Source organism: Pristiophorus japonicus, unplaced genomic scaffold, assembly GCF_044704955.1.
Source record: "Pristiophorus japonicus isolate sPriJap1 unplaced genomic scaffold, sPriJap1.hap1 HAP1_SCAFFOLD_3042, whole genome shotgun sequence".
In the NCBI taxonomy this organism is placed as follows: Eukaryota; Metazoa; Chordata; class Chondrichthyes; family Pristiophoridae; genus Pristiophorus; species Pristiophorus japonicus.
This window is the reverse complement of record NW_027252827.1, coordinates 1,748-20,666: the sequence shown is the minus strand read 5'-3', so window position 1 is coordinate 20,666 and position 18,919 is coordinate 1,748. Positions and strand designations below refer to the sequence as shown.

Genomic DNA, 18,919 nt, shown 5'->3' with positions numbered 1-18,919 from the left:
CTGAGAGCTTTCATCACCATGGGTCAGTCTGATTTTTTTTTTTTACTTGTTAAGGCATACCAAAGTTGGTGTCAGGAGACATCTGCCCCACACTGCCAAAATTAATTATAAAATAACATTTATTCAATAATCAGGTTTTACATATTCACTTACATCTCAACACAACTCCTACATAAATATGTAGTAAAATCTATTATTTCCAAAATTAGTATTAAAGTTACTGAAATGTCACATTCTATATACACACAACATTGTCAAATGATCAGAACCAATGCAAGCAGATATTTTAAGCTGCAAGCTTATACACTACACAGTGTAATGAAAAATGTAAAAAAAATCACCAGTCCTGGCAAAAGGCAATTTTAAGACTCAGGCCAGAATGGTCTTCACCAAAGGAGTGATCATCTCGTGGAACAACAGAGGCAAAAACCTTGGAACCATTTAAGAATCAGCTGGGTGTTGGGAGGGATGGCATGGATGAGCTAAATGGCCTTCCTGATATCCCGTGTGTCTGGCGAACCTTTCTGTAGCACAAGTTATTGAGTAAAAAGGAGTCAACAGAATGTGGGATGAGTTTGCTGCATAGTCTAATAAAAGGTGGTTTCATTCCAAGCTTTGCGGATTTTGCTCCAGGGGCCTCCCAGCACTGCAGCCACCAGGAAGAAGAACAGCAGCAACATGCCCTGAGCAATCGATTGAGAGTGTGGTTCACCTGGCAAAGGACACAGAAATCAAAAGTTACCTTGGACTTTTAAATGTTTGGATCCCTTTAGGAGGTACAACTTTTCCCATTACAAATACATGTCAAAGGTCGACTTGAGTCTGCACTTTATCGTTTTAAAGCAAATAAAAACATGTGCATCTTAACATACAGGTTTTCAAATTCTGTGCAAGAGGCCCCAGCAAATAATGACACACACTCAGAAATACTGATACAATCCTGTGGGTTTCTACAAGACCCCTAATCTAGGCTGACACTTCACGCAGTGCTGACAGAGTGCTGCACTGTCAGGAGTGCCGTCTTCTGGATAAAATGTTAAAGCGAGGTCCCGTCTGCCCTCTCCGGGGGACATTAACACACTGTTGCCACTATTTGAAGGCCAAGGTGTTCTCAGTGTCCTAGCCCATATTCCTTTCTCAAAAACCACTAAACACAGATTGTCTGATCAATCATTTACAGTTGGTGGGATCTTGCTGCTGTGTTTGCTGACATAACAGTGACTACACTTTGAATATAATCCAATGGTTGCAAGCACTTTGGGAAATCCAGAGGATGTGATAAGGTGCTATACAAATGCAAGTTCATAGTGCCAGTTACCCAAAAGGAAACAATGCTATAATTGCAGACAACATTTGTTCCTTTACAGCAAGGAAAATAATTAGCAGCAAGGTAATTAAGTACAGAAATCTGGTGACAGGCAAACCTTTGGAATTCCCGGGATGCTGTGGCAGATTCCCCGAGTCCTACAACATACAGATGTGCTTGACGTCCGATATTAAATTCAGATGACCTGGTAACCAGAGACTGCAGAGAACCCACATTCCCATCAGTCGCGTCGGCCGCTGCCTCGAATACAACAGAAACTTGTCGTGATCCAGAGCCACCATCGCAGAAAAATATCCCAGTGCTTCCGAGGAGTGGCGGAAATCAACACCAAGCCAAAGAAAAAGGAGGAAGGTGCTTTGTCAAAGAGATGGGTTTTATGAAGGATCTTAAAGAAATTGAGGGAGTTGGAAAGGCAGAGGGGTTTAGGAAGGGAATTCCAGAAAGCAGAAGGCACAGTCACTATACGTGGGGCAAAGAGAAGGCGGGGTGCACAAGGGACTAGAGTCAGAGGAATGGAAAGTTCGGGGGGGCGAGGGGGGTTGTAGGACTTGAAAAGGCTACAGAGATTGGGGAGTGGTGAGGCTACGGTGTGATTTAATCACAAGGGTGAGAATTTTTTAATTTAAGGTGTTGGGGCCGAGAGCAAATGCAGGTCAGAGGTCAGGTGTGATGGAGCGATTGTAACACATAGGATGCAGCTAGCAGAGATTTGGATGAGTTGCTGTTTATAGAGGGTTAAGAGGATGAGAGGTCGGCTAGGAGAACTGGAACAGTTGAGTCTGGCAGTGACAAAGGCATTGGATGAGAGTTTCAACAGCAGATAGGCTGAGGTCAGCAATCTCTGTGGTGGAAATGGTGACCATTTGGAATCGAAGCTCTGCTCGGGGTCAAAGTTACACAGTCTGGGTCAGCCTGAGAGTGGCCAGGGAGGGAGATGGAGTTGGTGGCGATGGAGTTGGTGGCGATGGAGCGGAGTTTGTGGCAGAAGCCAAAAATTGATCTTTCCAATGTTTAGGTGGAGTCAGTTATGGTTCATCCAAAGATGATGGGTGACTGACAAACACTCTGACAGCACAAGAGGCAATGGAAGGGTCTGGAGAATGACAAGACGTTCAAGGACCTTGGAGATGGGATGGTGGTTAGCAGAGGCAGAGATCGAGGGTGGGTTTTGTTTCAAGGAGAGGGGTGATGACAGTGGTTTTGAAAAGCAGGGAGAAAGTGCTGAGAGAGGGAATAATTTCCAATGCCCGAAAAAATAGGGGCAAGGAAGGGAAATTGGATGATCTAGAGTTTAGTAGAAATGGGGTTGAGATCAGTTTCACAGATGAAATAAGCTTAGCAAGGCGGGGGTGGGGTGAGGTGTGAGGGGAGATGGAAAAAAAATAGATGAAACTACGGTGAGAGATCGGGGGCACAGGACTGTGAGGGGCAGATTTACCTGGTCAGGTATCTCATTTGCTGTTTGTGGGACCTTCCTCCATTACAACAGTGACTACTCTTCAAAAGTAAAGCACTGTGAAGTGCTTTGGGATGCCGAGAGGTCATGAAAGGCGCAATATAAATGCAAGTCTTTCCTCCTTTTATTCTTTAATGCACTAAACATGCCCAGTACTGCTGCTGCTACACAAACCACGAGAACCAGGTTGAAGAAGTGCACTTTAGAATCAATACAACCTCCTTACCTGTGTAACGTCTTGTCAATGGGTAAGCAAGGTCAGGCCAGCAAACTTCATTTCGAGAGCAGTCGTATTCAACGTAATTAATCTGGAAACTAGCCAACAAAATGATTTCACAGAGATTTTCAATCACAGCAAGTCAGTAATCCAGCTAGTTGTGAGTACACTTCTTTTACAAAAAAAAAATCAGAATTGCCTGGCTCTTTAAAGTTTTTCCATTGTATTTTAACATTTTCCCTCTCCCAATAAATTCTTCCCCATATTTCCCCTCTCTGGTTGCGGCATAGCCCACCAGTTTCTGCACAAGAGACCATTCCTAATCACCAAGTGTGCGTGGGTCATTCAAAACCAATCCTGTTCCCACCAAACCACGGCAGAGTGGAATGATGTGTGGCGCTCCGGAGCAGTAACTCTGACCGACGTCTGACCTACCTCCTTCCATACACAGAGCAACAGAGGCCAGCTGTCTGGCTGAGATGGAATGCTTCTGTGTTTGCTGGGCTTCAGACCCAGGCCTTTTGAGGGGGGATATGGGGGGACATCTGTGTTTCTCGATCGCAGCATCGGAGACATTTACCCTTCGGCCAATGAGGAGTTTTGCTTCATTTGAAATATGCCAGAAACGCAGAGAAGTGAATTTTCCTCTGGGATGTTATTCCCCTCTTTTATCACAGAATTACAGAATTAACAGCACAGAAACAGGTCATTCAGCCCAAAAGGTCCGTGCCGGTGTTTATGCTTCACACCAGCCTCCTCCCACCCTTACTTTATCTCATCGTATCGGCGTATCCTTCTATTCCTTTCTCCCTCACGTGCTTATCGAGCTTCCCCTTAAATGCACCTCTGCTATTCGCCTCAACCCCTCCCTGTGGGAATGAGTTCCACATTCTCACCCCTCTCTGGGTAAAGACGTTTCTTCTGAATTCCCCATTGGATTTATTGGTTTATTATTTATTTATAGCTTTACATGATTTCACTCCACTCTGGAGGTCTTGTTGTGCCGTGAAGTTCCTGGCTGAGAGTGTGGGGAAATCATCTGCTCCCAGACCCCATTGGACCAACTTTAATTTAACCATCTTGAGGCGTGCTATAAAATGACCCACAGGACTCATTCATAGAACAATTTAGCTGATGTGGATTGGGGAGGGGTGAAAGGAAAGCAAGGCATTTAAAAAACATTTTGATGGATGAGCTGAGATGGGTCGAATTGGCCTCCCTCACCTGTATCCATCGAGTGATCAGCAAACAGCAGACATGGCTCAGAATAAGGGGTCGGCCATTTAGGACTGAGAGGAGGAGAAATTTCTTCACTCAGAGGGTGGTGAATCTTTGGAATTCTCTTCCCCAGAGAACTGTGGATGCTGAGTCGAGTATATTCAAGACTGAGATTTTTGGACACTAAGGGAATCAGGGATATGGGGATCGGGGGAGGGGGAAGTGGAGTCGATGTAAAAGTTCAGCCATGGTCGTATTTGTAAAGTCCTTACTCTACAGCATGAAACCACACGAGGCACATTCCAGGAAAAGGCCACTCTGTGACCTTAACTCTTTATTACAGGACTCCAGCAGTGATGACCCTGCGTGGGACCTCCCTTTATATACCTGTGTGATCAGGTAAGGAGTGTCTCCCACAAGTTCACCCCCTGTGGTCAAGGTGTGCATCTAAGTTGAGTGTATACAGTAATACAGTGGTGTTACATTGTAGTTACAAACATGACATCACCTCCCCGCCACCCCCCCCCCCCCCCCAAAGTCTTATTGGGATCATAGGTTTAGTCTTTCAGTTGGTCTACGCACCCTCGTGGAGTGCCGCAGTTGGGGCTCTGGTTGTTGTACACTAACGTGAGTGTCTGTCACCTGTGGTGATTCCGACCTGTCCGGGCTGACCGCAGGGACTGTGCATTCTTCTGATTGCTCTTGTTGCTCGTTCACTGGCGGTGTGGTGAGCTCCATCTCATGGTCTTCTTCAGGTTCCTCCGTGTCGATGCTGAACCTTTCTTTCACTTGGTCCAGATGCTTTTGGCATATCTGACCATTGTTGAGTTTTACCACGATGACCCTATTCCCCTCTTTGTCAATTACAGTACCATCAAGCCATTTGGGCCCCATGGCGTGATTGAGGACGAATACAGGATCATTTATTTCTATACATCTCCCCCTTGAGTTACGGTCATGGTACTCGTTTTGTGACTTGCGCTTGCCCTCAACTATGTCGGTCAGGACTGGGTGGATGAGGGACAGCCAAGTTTTGAGTGTCCGTTTCATGAGTAGCTCTGCAGGCGGAACCCCCGTGAGCGAGTGCGAGCGGGATCTATAGGCCAGCAGGAGGCGCGATAGGCAGCATTGTAGGGAGGGTCCTTGAATTCTGAGCATACCTTGCTTAATGATTTGGACCGCACGTTCCGCCTGGCCATTGGAGGCCGGCTTGAATGGTGCAGTCCTGACATGGTTGATGCCATTGCCCGACATAAACTCCCGGAATTCATAGCTCATGAAACAGGCCATTATCCTTAACCAGGATGTCCAGCAAGCCATGGGTTGCAAAGATCGCACGTAGGCTTTCCACGGTGGTGGATGATGTGCATGAATTCAGATCCATTTCGAGTACGCATCTACGACAATGAGGAACATCTTCCCCATGAACGGGCCCGCGTAGTCAACATGAATACGTGACCATGGCTTGGTGGGCCAGGGCCATGGGCTGAGTGGGGCCTCCCTGGGGGCATTACCCAGCTGGGCACAGGTCGTGCACCTGCGAACAGTGTTCCAGGTCTGAGTCAATTCCAGGCCACCAAACGTGTGACCGGGCAATGGCCTTCATCATCACAATGCCTGGGTGCTCGCTGTGGAGTTCCCTGATGAATGCCTCCCTGCCCTTCTGGGGTATGACTACCTGGCTGCCCCATAGTAGGCAGTCGGCTTGGTTGGAGAGCTCATCCATCCGCCTGTGGAAAGGTCTGACCTCCTCAGGGCATGCTCCGTGTGCGGGCGCCCAATCCCCAGTCAGGACACATTTCTTAATCAGGGATAGGAGGGGATCTCTGTTTGTCCAGATTTTGATCTGGTGGGCTGTGATGGGGGAGTCTGCACTGTCAAGGGCATCGACAGCCATGACCATCTCAGCGCTTTGCTCCGCTGCCCCCTCGGTGGTGGCCAGTGGAAGCCTGCTGAGCATGTCAGCACAGTTTTCAGTGCCTGGCCGGTGCCGGATGGAGTAGTCATAAGCAGCGAGCGTGAGAGCCCATCGCTGTATGTGAGCTGATGCATTAGCATTGACAGCCTTGCTGTCTGACAACAGGGATGTGAGTGGCTTGTGGTCCGTCTCTAATTCAAACTTCCTACCGAAGAGGTACTGGTGCATTTTGTTTTACACCATAGACACATGCAAGCGCTTCCTTCGCGACCATCCCATATCCCCGTTCTGCTTGAGCGCGCGACCTAGAGGCATAAGCCACAGGTTGTAGCTGGCTCTCAGCATTACCCTGCTGCAACACGCACCCAACCCCATAGGACGATGCATCACATCAGAATTAAATGTTTACAGGGGTCGTACAGGGTCAACAACTTGTTTGAACAAAGTAGGTTTCGCGCCCGATCAAAAGCCCATCCCTGACAATCCCCCCAAAACCAATCGCAACCCTTACGCAGGAGCACGTGTAGCGGCTCCAACAACGTGCTCAAGTTTGGCAGAAAGTTCCCAAAATAGTTCAACAGCCCCAAGAATGAACGCAACTCCGATGTGTTGCAGGGCCTGGGTGCTCGTCGAATCGCCTCTGTTTTGGATTCGGTGGGCCGAATCCAATCTGCAGCAACCCTCCTGCTCAGAAACTCAACCTCAGGAGCTAAAAACATTTAGACTTCTTGAGTCGCAGGCCTACCCGGTCCAGTTGGCGTAGCACCTCCTCCAAGTTGTGGAGGTGTTCCTCGGTGTCTCGACCCGTGATGAGGATGTCGTCCTGGAATACGATCGTTCCCGGAATGGATTTGAGCAGGCTTTCCATGTTACGTTGAAAAATCGCGGCCGCTGATCGAATGCCAAACGGACACCTGTTATAAATGAACAGTCCCTTGTGCGTGGTGATGGTGGTCAGTAGTTTAGATTCGTCGGCCAGTTCCTGAGTCATATAGGCTGAAGTGAGGTCCAACTTGGTGAACAGCTTGCCGCCTGCCAGCGTGGCGAAGAGGTCCTCCGCTCTCGGGCGCGGGTATTGATCTTGTAGGGACACCAGATTGATGGTGGCCTTGGAGTCGCCACAGATCCTGACAGAGCAATCCGCTTTTAGAACGGGAACAATGGGGCTCGCCCAGTCGCTGAATTCAACCGGCAAGATGATGCCCTCTCGCAACAGCTGGTCCAATTCGCTCTCGATTTTTTCCTTCATCACATATGGCACTGCTCTGGTTTTGTGTTGCACTGGCCTGGCATCCGGGGTGATGTGTATCACTACTTTAGTGCCTTTGAAAGTCCCGACGCCCGGTTGGAATAGTGAATCGAATTGTTGTAGGACTTGTGAGCATGAACTTCGCTCCACCGAGGACATTGCGTGAACATCCCCCCCATTTCCAGTTCATCACGGCTAACCAGCTCCTCCCCACAAGTGCAGGACCATTGCCCGGGAGAATCCAGAGTGGCAGCCGGTTCACTAATCCATTGTGTGTGACAGCCATCATTGCACTGCCTAGCACCGGAATGATTTCTTTGGTGTAAGTCCGTAATTGTGTCTCAATACATTCTAATTTGGGTCTACTGGCTTTGAGTGGCCATAGCTTCTCAAATTGCTGAATGCCCATGAGTGACTGGCTGGCCCCAGTGTCCAGCTCCATGCCTACTGGGATACCGTTCAACAAAACCCTCATCATCATTGGTGGCGTTTTGGTGTATGAACTGTGAATATTCACCCGCTGAACCTCAACATCCATCGATTTGCCCCAAAAGTCATCCTGCCTCACAGAACCTTTCTCTGGTCCATCTGCCTCATATTAGTCTGGTTGCAGGTTTTCTGCACATTCGAGCTAAATGGCCACTGAGATTTCAGATTTTGCAGACAAACTGTTGGAATCTGCAGGATCTGGCTGAGTGTTTTCCCCCACACTTCCAGCATGAGTTAAAGTTTCCATTGTTGGGGACAAAGGAACTATGGCCAGGAATTCTGCACTGACTGTCCCTTTGACTGCTCTTAAGTACCCTATTAGTGGGTGTCAATGGCCCCATCCCGGGCCACATTGTCCACTGTGATGGCGTGAATGTCCGTTCAGCCTGCCATTGTCTCTGTTGAGGTCCTGCTCTGGGGTCTATTGCAGCCTGGTAAATGTCGCACTGCCCCTGCCTGCCTGCCTGCGGGGCTCTGAGTCGCATTGATGATGTTGACTCCCTGATCCATCGCCGCGTTAGAGGCAGAATTGCGAGTGTAAATCATTTTCGTCTCTTCCTCCCCCGCCATGAAAGTTTGAGCTATCAACGCTGCCGCTTCCAAGGTCAAATCCTTGGTCTCAATTAATTTGCGAAAAATTCCCGCATGACCGATACCCTCGATAAAGAAGTCCCTTAGCACCTCCCTCCCTGCAGGCGCCCGTGAATTTACAGAGGCTGGCCAAATGCTGGAGGTCTGCTACAAAGTCCGGTATGCTCTGTCCTTCACGACGTCGGTGGGTGTAGAATCTGTGTCGGGCCATATGTATGCTACTTGCCGGTTTGAGGTGCTCCCCAATTAATTTGCTAAGCTCTTCAAAGGTTTTGTCCAATGGCTTTTCAGGTGCCAGTAAGTCCTTCATGAGCGCGCAAGTCTTTGGCCCGCAGCTGGTCAGGAGATGAGCCCTTCGCTTGTCGGCCGCTGCATCCCCCAGCCAGTCTTTCGTAACGAAACTTTGCTGAAGCCTCTCGACAAAATCGTCCCAGTCTTCCCCAACACAGGACCGTTCCTCTGTGCTACCGGTGGCCATTCTCGTGGGTTCCCGTTTCTCGTCGCCAAAGTAAAGTCCTTACTCTAGAGCATGAAACCACACGAGGCACATTCCAGGGACAAGGCCACTCTGTGACCTTAACTCTTTATTACAGGACTCCAGCAGTGATGATCCTGCGTGGAACCTCCCTTTATATACCTGTGTGGTCAGGTAAGGAGTGTCTCCCACAAGTTCACCCCCTGTGGTCAAGGTGTGCCTCTAAGTTAAGTGCATACAGTAATACAGTGGTGTTACATTGCAGTTACAAACATGACAGTATTGAATGGTGGAGTAGGCTCGAGGGGCCGTATGGCCTACTTCTGCTCCTATTTCTTATGTTCTTATGTATTTATCTTCCTTTCTTACTATGAGGAGGCAGCTTGCTGACAGACAGTCAGTGGAGATTTAGAAATCACCATGTGCGGACAGGGTTGCCAATCCTCTAGTAACTAAAGATTCATTTCCAGGACACTGCTACGAGTAAATACAGTAGAAAATCACAGGGACAATTTTTTTTAAATATTGAACACCATAGCTATAAAAATCCCAGAAATGGGACAAAAGGCTGTTTGGCTGATGGGCAAAAATCATCCAATAGGGTAATGAAGAGACTATCGGGCTGGGAAGGCGGAGCACCGCGGGGGGGGGGGGGGGAGGGTCAGGCGACCAATGGCGGGAGTGCGGGGGAGGGGCGGTTGGAGGCAGGAGCTCATATGATGACACCTCCAGGAATAAGGCCAACCAGAGTTAGCATCCGTACGTAGGGAACCTGCAGATGCAAACTCCCATCATACTTGCCATGGTCCGACATGTTGGGGCCACCACTCTGCCTCTCACTTTTGTTCGTAACGAGAGACTTATTATTATTCCGAATACAAGAACGATTGACATTATCTGATACAATTTATGCTGCAGTTTCTCCTACCTGGTTTGCATTGGCTCAGGCTGGGCTGGTATTTGGATAAACTGAACCGAGGTGCTGACCGAGAAGGACTGAAGAAGGGAATTGGTCCCACAGGCAGCTGCATTGCCTCCTCCACACTGGATGCGCCAGGTCACTCTGGAAAACCTGAAGACAAATCCATTCACCCCATTTGTTTAAGTAGGTGGAGGGAGCTGAGGAGAAATGTTATTTTACACAGCGAGTTGCTGTGATCTGGAACGCACTGACGGAAGCAGATTCAATAATAACTTTAAAAGGGAATTGGATATATACTTGAAAAGGAAAAATCTGCAAGGCGATGGGGAAAGAGAAAGGGGAGTGGGATTGATTGGATAGCTCTGTCACAGAATGGGCACAGGCACGATAGGCCAGATGGCCTCCTATTGTGCAGTACTGCCACAATTCAGCACACAATGGGAGGCCTCAGGCACACAGCCTACACATGCTGCTCTGGGGCAAGATTCCGAGCAGAGGGCAAGCATTTGCACAGAGCTATCGGCCGAGCTTTATTTTCATCTTGCTTTACTAATTGTGACATCTGCTTTTTCTACTTAATTTCCACCACGTTAATTTCATTCTTCTATTGGGGGGTGGGGGGGGGGGTTGAAGAGAGCTTGGGGGGGGGGGGGGAAGAGAGCTTGGGGGGGGGGGAGAGCTTGGGGGGGGGGGAGAGAGCTTGGGGGGGGAGAGAGAGCTTGGGGGGGAGAGAGAGCTTGGGGGGGAGAGAGAGCTTGGGGGGGAGAGAGAGCTTGGGGGGGAGAGAGAGCTTGGGGGGGAGAGAGAGCTTGGGGGGGAGAGAGAGCTTGGGGGGGAGAGAGAGCTTGGGGGGGAGAGAGAGCTTGGGGGGGAGAGAGAGCTTGGGGGGGAGAGAGAGCTTGGGGGGGAGAGAGAGCTTGGGGGGGAGAGAGAGCTTGGGGGGGAGAGAGAGCTTGGGGGGGAGAGAGAGCTTGGGGGGGAGAGAGAGCTTGGGGGGGAGAGAGAGCTTGGGGGGGAGAGAGAGCTTGGGGGGGAGAGAGAGCTTGGGGGGGAGAGAGAGCTTGGGGGGGAGAGAGAGCTTGGGGGGAGAGAGAGCTTGGGGGGGAGAGAGAGCTTGGGGGGGAGAGAGAGCTTGGGGGGGAGAGAGAGCTTGGGGGGGAGAGAGAGCTTGGGGGGGAGAGAGAGCTTGGGGGGGAGAGAGAGCTTGGGGGGGGAGAGAGAGCTTGGGGGGGAGAGAGAGCTTGGGGGGGAGAGAGAGCTTGGGGGGGAGAGAGAGCTTGGGGGGGAGAGAGAGCTTGGGGGGGAGAGAGAGCTTGGGGGGGAGAGAGAGCTTGGGGGGGAGAGAGAGCTTGGGGGGGAGAGAGAGCTTGGGGGGGAGAGAGAGCTTGGGGGGGAGAGAGAGCTTGGGGGGGAGAGAGAGCTTGGGGGGGAGAGAGAGCTTGGGGGGGAGAGAGAGCTTGGGGGGGAGAGAGAGCTTGGGGGGGAGAGAGAGCTTGGGGGGGAGAGAGAGCTTGGGGGGGAGAGAGAGCTTGGGGGGGAGAGAGAGCTTGGGGGGGAGAGAGAGCTTGGGGGGGAGAGAGAGCTTGGGGGGGAGAGAGAGCTTGGGGGGGGAGAGAGAGCTTGGGGGGGAGAGAGAGCTTGGGGGGGAGAGAGAGCTTGGGGGGGAGAGAGAGCTTGGGGGGGAGAGAGAGCTTGGGGGGGAGAGAGAGCTTGGGGGGGAGAGAGAGCTTGGGGGGGAGAGAGAGCTTGGGGGGGAGAGAGAGCTTGGGGGGGAGAGAGAGCTTGGGGGGGAGAGAGAGCTTGGGGGGGAGAGAGAGCTTGGGGGGGAGAGAGAGCTTGGGGGGGAGAGAGAGCTTGGGGGGGAGAGAGAGCTTGGGGGGGAGAGAGAGCTTGGGGGGGAGAGAGAGCTTGGGGGGGAGAGAGAGCTTGGGGGGGAGAGAGAGCTTGGGGGGGAGAGAGAGCTTGGGGGGGAGAGAGAGCTTGGGGGGGAGAGAGAGCTTGGGGGGGAGAGAGAGCTTGGGGGGGAGAGAGAGCTTGGGGGGGAGAGAGAGCTTGGGGGGGAGAGAGAGCTTGGGGGGGAGAGAGAGCTTGGGGGGGAGAGAGAGCTTGGGGGGGAGAGAGAGCTTGGGGGGGAGAGAGAGCTTGGGGGGGAGAGAGAGCTTGGGGGGGAGAGAGAGCTTGGGGGGGAGAGAGAGCTTGGGGGGGAGAGAGAGCTTGGGGGGGAGAGAGAGCTTGGGGGGGAGAGAGAGCTTGGGGGGGAGAGAGAGCTTGGGGGGGAGAGAGAGCTTGGGGGGGAGAGAGAGCTTGGGGGGGAGAGAGAGCTTGGGGGGGAGAGAGAGCTTGGGGGGGGAGAGAGCTTGGGGGGGGGAGAGAGCTTGGGGGGGAGAGAGAGCTTGGGGGGGGAGAGAGAGCTTGGGGGGGTGGAGAGAGAGCTTGGGGGGGGGGAAAGAGAGCTTGGGGGGGGGGAAAGAGAGCTTGGGGGGGGGGGGGAAAGAGAGCTTGGGGGGGGGAGAGAGAGCTTGGGGGGGGGGAGAGAGAGCTTGGGGGGGGGGGGAGAGCTTGTGGGGGAGAAAGAGAGCTTGTGTGGAGGGGAAGAGAGCTTGTGGGGGGAGGGGGTGGAAGAGCTTGGGGGTGGGGGGTGGAGAGAGCTTGCGGGGGGTGGGGGGAAAAGAGAGCTTGGGGATGGGGGGGTGGAGAGAGCTTGCGGGGGGGGGGGGGAAAGTAAGTTTGGGGGGGGCAGTGAGCTTGCGGGGGGGTGGGGAATGAGAGAAGGAGAAATTGGAGGGGGGAGAGAGGGAACTCAGAAATGACTGCTCACATTCTTCCAACCCCCCCAAGCTCGGTGTGTGTGTTACAAGGGACATTGTTGTGATCGATGAAATCCAGCAGTCACAACACTGTCATTATTCACTTCATACCCAATAAACCTGTTAACAATGCACACACAATGCCCCATCTATGTGTGGGGGTGGGGGTAAGGTCTTGCGATTGGTTAAGGGACTTCGGCTGGAACTTGGTGGCTTTTGGGGAGATCTATCCTCGCTGGTTTCTGAAGTCAAAATGGATGAATTACAAATTGGAAAGTCACTCAGAACTTAGGCTGGGCAGTTCCAGTTACACATTGCAGAGGAACTTCAGGGTGTGGCTTATCCTCCAAGGGGACCAATCAGCAATAGGTCATGTGATAATGGACAGCCAATCAGAGAAAAGGTTGCCTTTCAGTTTGTACAAATAGACACAGTCATTACTGAATCCACAATTAATCAGAACTGATCCACATCTAATTTAATTGCTGTATGTAAAAAGTGAGTTCCTTTACAACATTTAAATGCTAAGAGTATTTATTTTGAGAGATGCCAACTTGCCAATACAATTTCAATGCTCATCATCTTACTTCACTTCAGCTCCCAGTATCTCTCGCTGTGGCACTCCTTCAATTGCACCAACGACCGCTGTGAAGAACCAAATATTCAAGTTGGCAGGAATGTCCAGACAGAATCCACGCAAGTTCTCTTCAGTTGAAAAATTGATTGGCAATGTTCCCTTGTCTTTAAAAAAAAACACATGAATTAATGTAGGAGTTCTTGACCAATTTGGAAAACAAAAGGATCACACTTATCGCCCTATAGCCCATCTTTCAGATGAGATGTTAAACCGAGGCCCTGTCAAGTGGGTGTAAAAGATCCCACAGCAAAAGACCAGGGGAGTTATCCCCGGTGTCCTGGCCAATAATTATCCCTCAATCAACATAACAAAAAACCCCAGATTAATTGGTCATTCTCACACTGCTGTTTGTGGGAGCTTGCTGTGCGCAAGATGGCTACCGCATTTCCTACATTCATCATCATCATAGGCAGTTCCTCGAAATCGAGGAAGACTTGCTTCCACTCCTGAAATGTGTTCTTTGGTGGCTGAACGGTCCAATACGAGAGCCACAGACTCTGTCACAGGTGGGACAGACATTCGCCGAAGGAAGAGGTGTGTGGGACTGGTTTGCCGCACGCTCCTTCCGCTCTCTGCGCTTGACCTCTTCACACTCTCGGCGTTGAGATTCCAAGAGCTCAACGTCCTCCCGGATGTACTTTCTCCACCTCGGGCGGTCTTCGGCCAGGGTCTCCCAGATGTCAGTGGTGATATCGCACTTTACCAGGGAGGTTTTAAGGGTGTCCTTGTAATGTTTCCGCTGCCCACCTTTAGCGCGTTTGCCGTGAAGGAGCTGCGCATAAAGCATTTGCTTGGGGAGTCTTGAGTCTGGCATGCGAACTATGTGGCCTGCCCAGCGAAGCTGATCAACTGTAGTCAGTGCTTCAATGCTGGGGATGTTAGCCTGGACGAGGACACTGATGTTGGTACGCCAGTCCTCCCAGGGAATTTGCAGAATCTTGGAGGCATCGTTGCTGATATATCTCCAGTGACTTGGTGTCTTCTGTACATCGTCCGTGCCTCTGATCCACAGGAGGGCGGGTATTACTACAGCCCTGTAGACCATGGTGGTAGATTTGAGGGCCTACCAACATAACAAAAAAAAAAAGATTATCTGATCATTCTCACACTGTTGTTTGTGGGAGCTTGCTTGTGCACAAATTGGCTGCCATGTTTCCTACATTGCAACAGTGACTACACTCCAAAAGTACTTCATTGGCTTTTAAGCGCTTTGAGACGTCCGGTGGTCGTGAAAGGCGCTGTATCAATCCAAGTCTTTCTTTAATATAAAGAACTAGAATTTATATAGCACCTGATCAACCTGCACCTCAACAGCACCGGGACTAATATACTCGCAGGGAGTTTTGTTAGTGCTGTTGGGGAGTTTAAACTAGCTTGGAAGGGGGATAGGAACCAGAGAACAAATTCAAGAGGGAAGTAAAGCAGAAATTGAAGAGCAAGAATCTAGAAAGTGAATCTGTAAGACAGAGGAAACGAGGCTTAGTAAGTAGTAAGCAAGGAGGTCTTGTGCTAAATGGTATATACTTTAATGCAACGAGTGTAGTGAATAAGGCGAATGAGCTAAGAGCACAGGTAGACACTAAGGGGTACGGCATTTTGGCCATTACAGAAACATGGCTGAAAGAGGGGCAGGTTTGGCAGATCAATATTCCTGGTTAAAGGATTTTTAGACAAGATAGAGAGGGGGGGGGGGGGGGGGTCATAGAAACATAGAAAATAGATGCAGGAGTAGGCCATACGGCCCTTCGAGCCTGCACCACCATTCAATATGATCATGGCTGATCATGCAACTTCAGTACCCCATTCCTGCTTTCTCTCCATACCCCTTGGTCCATTTAGCCATAAGGGCCATCTCTAACTCCCTTTTGAATATATCTAACGATCTGGCCTCAACAACTTCCTGTGGTAGAGAATTCCACAGGTTCACAATTCTCTGAGTGAAGAAGTTTCCCCTCATCTCGGTCCTAAATGGCTTACCCCTTTATCCTTAGACTGTGACCCCTGGTTCTGGACTTCCCCAACATCGGGAACATCCTTCCTGCATCTAACCTGTCCAACCCCGTCAGAATTTTATAGGTTTCTAAGAGATCCCCTCTCTTTCTTCTAAATGAGAGTGAATATAAGCCTAGTTGATCCAGTTTTTCTTCTTATGTTAGTCCTGCCATCCCAGGAATCAGTCTGGTGAACCTTTGCTGCACTCCCTCAATAGCAAGAATGTCCTTCCTCACATTAGGAGACCAAAACTGAACACAATATTCCAGGTGAGTCCTCATTAAGGCCCTGTACAACTGCAGTAAGACCTCCCTGCTCCGATACTCAAATCCCCTAGCTATGAAGGCCAGCATGCTGCTATCTGCCTTCTTAACTGTCTGCTGTACCTGCATGCCAACTTTCAATGACTGATGTACCATGACACCCATGCACCTCCCCTTTTCCTAATTTGTCACCATTCAGATAATATTCTGCCTTCCTGTTTTTGCAACCAAAGTGGATAACCTCACATTGATCCACATTATACTGCATCTGCCATGCATTTGCCCACTCACCTAACCTGTCCAAGCCCCCCTGCAGTCTCCTAGCATCCTCCTCGCAGCTCGCACTGCCACCTAGTTTAGTGTCATCTGCAAACTTGGAGATATTACATTCAATTTCTTCGTCTAAATCATTAATGTATATTGTAAATAGCTGGGGTCCCAGCACTGAGCCCTGCGGTAGCCCATTAGTCACTGCTTGCCATTCTGAAAAGGACCCTTTTATTCCGACTCTTTGCTTCCTGTCTGCCAACCAGTTCTCCACCCACATCAATATATTACCTCCAATACCATGTGCTTTAATTTTGCACACTAATCTCTTGTGTGGGACCTTGTCAAAAGCCTTTTGAAAGTCCAAATACACCACATCCACTGGTTCTCCCTTGTCCACTCTACTAGTTACATCCTCAAAAAATTCTAGAAGATTTGTCAAGCATGATTTCCCTTTCATAAATCCATGCTGACTTGGACCGATCCTGTCACTGCTTTCTAAATGCGCTGTTATTTCATCTTTAATAATTGATTCCAACATTTTCCCCACAACTGATGTCAGGCTAACCGGTCTATAATTCCCTATTTTCTCTCTCCCTCCTTTTTTAAAAAAAGTGGGGTTACATTAGCTATCCTCCAATCCATAGGAACTGAACCAGAGTTTATAGAATGTTGGAAAATGACTACCAATGCATCCACTATTTCTAGGGTCATTTCCTTAAGTCTGGGATGCAAACTATCAGGCCCTGGAGATTTATCGGCCTTCAGTCCCTTCAATTTTCCCAACACCATTTCCTGACTAATAAGGATTTCCCTCAGTTCCCCCTTCTCGCTAGACCCTCGGTCCCCTAGTATTTTCGAGAGGTTATTCGTGTCTTCCTTAGTGAAGACAGAACCAAAGTATTTGGTCAATTGGTCTGCCATTTCCTTGTTGCCCATTATGAATTCCCCTGATTCTGACTGCAAGGGACCTACATTAGTCTTCACAAATCTTTTTCTCTTCACATAGCTATAGAAGCTTTTGCAGTCAGTTTTTATGTTCCCTGCAAGCTTACTCTCATACTCCATTTTCCCCCTCCTAATTAAACCCTTTGTCCTCCTCTGCTGAATTCTAACTTTCTCCCAGTCCTCAGGTTTGCTGCTTTTTCTAGCCAATTTATATGCCTCTTCCAGGGATGTACAATTGTTGTAGTTCATCCAGATAATATTTAAATGTATGCCATTGCCTATCTACCGACAACCCTTTAATTATCATTCTCCAGTCTATCCTAGCCAATTCACGTCTCATACCTTCGAAGTTTCCTTTCTTTAAGTTCAGGACCCTAGTCTCTGAATTAACTGTGTCACTCTCCATCTTAATGAAGAATTCTTCCATATTATGGTCACTCTTCCCCAAGGGGCCCCGCATGACCAGACTGCTAATTAATCCTCTCTCGTTACACTAGACCCAGTCTAGGATAGCCTGTTTTCTAGTTGGTTCCTCGCTGTACTGATTAAAGAAACTATTACAGAAGTGATGAGAGATCATCAAATGAGGCCATATGGGTCAAATTGAAAAATAAAAAAGGGGCGATCACACTGCTGGGCGTGTTTTATAGACCCCCAAACAGTGGGAGGGAGATAGAGGAGCAAATATGTAGGTAAATTGCTGTGAAGTCCATAGGGTAGTAATAATAGGGGATTTTAACTATCCAAATATTGATTGGGACAAATATACTGTGAAGGGTATAGAGGGTGCGGAATTCTTGAAATGCATTCAAGAGATCTTTTTTAGTCAGTATGTAACAAGCCCAACATGAGGGGGCGGTCTTGGATTTAGTTTTGGGGAATGAATCTGGGCGGGTTGAAGGGGTATTCGTGGGAGAGCACTTAGGTGCTAGTGACCATAATTCAGTCAGATTCAAGTTGGTTATGGATAAGGACAAGGACAGACCAGGAATAAAAGTCCCGAATTGGAGAAAAGCTATCTTTGCTAAGTTAAGGAGTGATTTGGCCATAGTTACAGCTACTTGTGGGTAAATCAGCAAGGAGGAGATCTGGAGGCTCAGGCCAAACATGTGCCTTTCAACAAAAAGGTTGGGAATAATAATTCTAGAGCCCCTTGGATGTCTAGGGACTTACAGGGGAGGATAAATAAAAAAAGGGACGTTTATGTGATATACCAACGGCTAAATACTATAGAATCTTTAGAGGAATATAGAAAGTTAAGAGGCAAAATTAAAAAGGACATTAGGAATGCTAAGAGAGAGCACGAGAAATTCTTGGCCAGTAAAATTAAGGAAAACCCAAATATGTTCTATAAATATATTAAGAGTAAGAGGGTAACTAAGGAAAGGGTAGGGTCTATTAGAGACCATGAGGGTAATCTTTGTGTGGAGGCGGAAGATGTTGGTAAGGTTCTTAACGAATACTTTGCATCTGTTTTCACAAAGAAAAGGGGCAATGCAGATACTGCTATCGAGGAGGTGTGTGATATTCTGGATGAAATAAATATAGAGAGCGAGGAAATATTAAGGGGTTTAGCAACTTTGAAAGTAGTTAAGTCCCCAGGGCCGGATGAAATGCATCCCAGGCTGTTGAGCGAAGTAAAAAAGGAAATAGCAGAGGCCTTGACCATCATTTTCCAGTCCTCTTTGGATCTGGGCATGATGCCAGAGGATTGGAGGACTGCTAATGTGGATATCTGAACGGAATATATGGAATTAAGGATAGTAAAGTAAACGGGATATATGAAAATGTATAAGCCATGGAAGAATAGCTGGGAGAATGTCAGATTGCAAATAGTGCAACATCAGCATAGCTAACAATCTGTCTCAAGGTTTCAAGTCACTAATCCTGCCAATAATATATAATTGTAACATGAAATACATCTGCAGAATTGCAAGGTCTCAGTAAATAGTCACACCATTAGATTGAAACATTTGGAGGCAATACTTGAGCTTTCAAGAAGAACATCTCATATAGATTGACTAATGAGTGTCTGAGTTAGACTGTCAATCCATTTGTATTTTGTTATCTGATTTCAAAACTGTATAACTGTTAACGCTTTACGATGTAACTTCACCTATCCGTAGGGAGTGTGTACGCTCTA

At 48.9% G+C, this 18,919-nt stretch overlaps 1 protein-coding gene across 1 annotated transcript; it reads right to left on the bottom strand.

The window, feature by feature from the left end:
• Positions 1-102: 102 nt before the first annotated feature.
• LOC139249338 (tectonic-2-like) lies at positions 103-13,445 on the bottom strand (the record flags this gene model as incomplete). The annotated part of the gene is made up of 4 exons (XM_070872321.1): positions 103-712; positions 3,010-3,098; positions 9,869-10,012; positions 13,257-13,445. Coding segments are annotated over 4 exons (547 nt in total), but the record flags the coding sequence as incomplete, so codon positions are not given.
• Positions 13,446-18,919: the final 5,474 nt, after the last annotated feature.